This window comes from Malus sylvestris, chromosome 8 (assembly GCF_916048215.2).
Source record: "Malus sylvestris chromosome 8, drMalSylv7.2, whole genome shotgun sequence".
NCBI classification, from domain to species: domain Eukaryota; kingdom Viridiplantae; phylum Streptophyta; class Magnoliopsida; order Rosales; family Rosaceae; genus Malus; species Malus sylvestris.
This window is the reverse complement of record NC_062267.1, coordinates 6,970,095-6,973,175: the sequence shown is the minus strand read 5'-3', so window position 1 is coordinate 6,973,175 and position 3,081 is coordinate 6,970,095. Positions and strand designations below refer to the sequence as shown.

Sequence of the window (3,081 nt, the reverse complement as noted above, 5' to 3'; positions counted from 1 at the left end):
GTTAACTGGGTGTCATGAATCTGGATCTTCTCCAGATCCTCTTTGTGAGGATTTCAGAGATCCGTGAATCGTGTCCGTTCATCGTACATCGTGCGATCAGTTTTTATCAGGTATTGTTTGTGTTTAATTTTAAATAATAAAATTTAAAATAATTTCTGACCGCACGATGTACGATTACCGGACACGATATGCAGATTCCTGAGATCCTTACAAAGAGGATCCGGAGAGGATCCTTATTCGGGTCTCATAAGAGTTGGGGATGGGGATGCATGACAAAATGGCCTCTGAAGAGATGAGACGTACAATATATGCATGTGAAATTCTTACGTCTTTGCCCTGCATATCTGTTAACCTCTCCCACAATGTCTTTTCTTTGAATTTTCCAACCAATTGTATAATCTCTTGTACATCCTTCGCCAGATCCACCAGCATATGTCCCTCCTTTATATGAAAATATATGGAAGGTTTCCCGTCATTGTTTGTGATCCGGTTCAATAATGCAATATCATATGTAAGTTTCTCTATGCATTGTATTATAGAATCGAAACACCTCGTAGTAGTAAACTCATTCATATAAGTTGTTCTCCTTTCATGGCTTCATATACATATGCGTGTGTGTGTGTTATGAGTTTCTCATCAATTTTATATATGAATTCACCGTTACGTACAAAAAAATCATATTACTAGAGAGAGAAACTCGAACACAGAGCTTGAATGCATGAATGAATGACCTTAACCGAATTAATCTTAAAGTTAGCAGGAACGGTATTAAATATTAGTGCTTGCTTACAATGGCGGAGGTTGTTCACTCTTGCTACATTATTACTGAAGTATCATTATTATTGAAAAAGAATGAAATACACCTTAATATACGAATCTCCACTTTACTCACTTGCTTAACATGAAATAACTAACTCTATGCATAAATATAATACTAATAATAATAACAATAATTTGCTTAACATGAAATCGAATTTGGCATTGACACAATAATATCAACTTTCGTTAATATTTTATTAGGATACGTCCCAGGCACAAATGCATACCAAAACCACCTCAAAGGAAAAAGGAATCAATTAAGGGCACTTGTCCTCGCCCTTCGAGTTTTTGAGGTCCCTGTAGCAAGGGCACTCGTCCTTGTTCCCATAAGTCCCCGATGGAACGCATTGACATTTCTCACAACAGATTCCACAGTACCTCAAGCACCGGTCCTTATATCCAGTTTTTGAACATCTCACCCCACACTTGGAGTCACAAAAAGCTGCAAAATTCGCATGCAAATAGGTTAATTAGAACACCGTGTGTGTATATATATATATATATATATATATATATATATATATATATATATATGTATATATACATACATAAATACATACATACATACATATTATCACATAATTCGTTTTGACAAAACTATATTCTAAATACTCTAATCGACAAAAGAATACCCGAATTAGACAGTAAAAATTCGAACACACTATCGTGACTAATTGATAATTCATATTTTACCGTATATTCTTAGTTTTAGAAACAAATTAAGAGAGTAAAAAAAAAAAACAATATTATGAACTCGAGAAATATCGTTAATTAATTACATAAAAAGAGTAATTAGGTGGAAAAAAAAAAGAAGGATCGTACGAGAACCAGCCATTGATGCCTCAAAGAAAGAGGAGGTGAGGACAAGGCAAACAAGCATGAAGGTTGCAGAGAGGAGCTTCATTTTTGCCAAGAAGAAGATGAGAGCGAGGTTGAAGATGGAAAGATTCGTATTCCAGTGAGCAAAGGAAACGTTTTGTTTTTTTTGCGAGTGTGTGGTGCTTTAGAAGTGAGAAATAAGGGGTATTTATAGTACGAGAGGTTGGTAGGTGAAATAAAAGGGAAAGAAAGAAGATTATAGCGTCAACGTAATAATAAAATAAAGGGTGGTGCAACTAGCGGAGCTACTCACAAAGCTAAGGTTGGCTTTAGCTCAGGAAGGTTTTATGCATGAAGCTTATATAACCACCCAATTTTAGTATAGGTTATTATTTAATGTATATTTAGTGCATGATAGGTAATAAATAATATTTTACCCAATAAAGATCATGTGCACTTTAAGCTGACCTGAGACCTAGTACCTATCAAAAGTCGGGCTCAACCATTTCCAACACATGAGTAGTCCACAAATTTCCATTTCATTCCTCACATAACAAGCTTAATCAATTAATCATCCAAAAAATACATTAAGATTCAGTTCGCATTCAGAATCAACATTCATATCCAAATTATATCAAACAATATGCAAGTATAATAACAAGTATAACAATAATAAGAAGGTTTCCCAGAACACCCCACCCCCCCTTCTCCTCTACGTCATTTACTTACACCTTGGTCCAATTCGCACGTTCGTAATCACATGGTGCAAGTCAGCAGTAAACTAAATAATGATAATTTCAATCGTACAGCCAATCTAAGAGTTGCATATAGCTTAAACAATAGAATAGAATGTACCTAGTTGTAAATTTAATAAAAAAAGCTCTCTATGATCATATGTCCAGTCATAGGAGGTGTTGAGGAGGAGCGAAAGGTGCAGTCGCACAGGGCTCCAAACAGTGGTGGAGCCAAGATTTCTTGTGAGGAGGGGCCTCACACAAGTATAGAAAAAGAAAAAAACAAATAGTGGTTATAAAATTACGAATGCAAAAACATCATAAAAATATCCAAATAATTAAGTAGTAAAATTAACATATGAATACATAATTTTATCTATTTATAGTAATCATAATTATTCTCGACGAATTTCATATTTTAAAACCATTGCATGATGTCATCTATACTACTGAAAGAATTATTAAAATCAATGGAGAGAATTACTAAAAATTTTGCAAACCCTAAAACTCAAGTAAGGTAGGATAGAATAGAAACAAATATTTTATAGAGAATAATAGAGTTTTACAAACCTTATTTGTTCTTTATTCAAAAAGTTTGGGATTTGGAATGACTAAATATATGAAATTCAAGAAGAATATGGGGAATAGCTCTGCCAGTGCACGAGTGAAGGACAATTTTATTAGTTAAAAGTGAATTATGGGTTTTAAT

The 3,081-nt window shown here is 34.0% G+C and overlaps 1 protein-coding gene across 1 annotated transcript; it reads right to left on the bottom strand.

Moving 5' to 3' along the window:
* Positions 1 to 819: 819 nt before the first annotated feature.
* On the bottom strand, positions 820 to 1,836 carry LOC126632217 (peamaclein-like). Its single transcript, XM_050302516.1, has 2 exons — positions 1,642 to 1,836; positions 820 to 1,261 (listed from the first exon to the last, which is right to left on the bottom strand). The coding sequence occupies exons 1-2, from the start codon at positions 1,721 to 1,723 to the stop codon at positions 1,077 to 1,079; spliced, it is 267 nt and encodes an 88-aa protein (XP_050158473.1). The 5' UTR covers positions 1,724 to 1,836; the 3' UTR covers positions 820 to 1,076.
* Between the last annotated feature and the right edge of the window lie 1,245 nt (positions 1,837 to 3,081).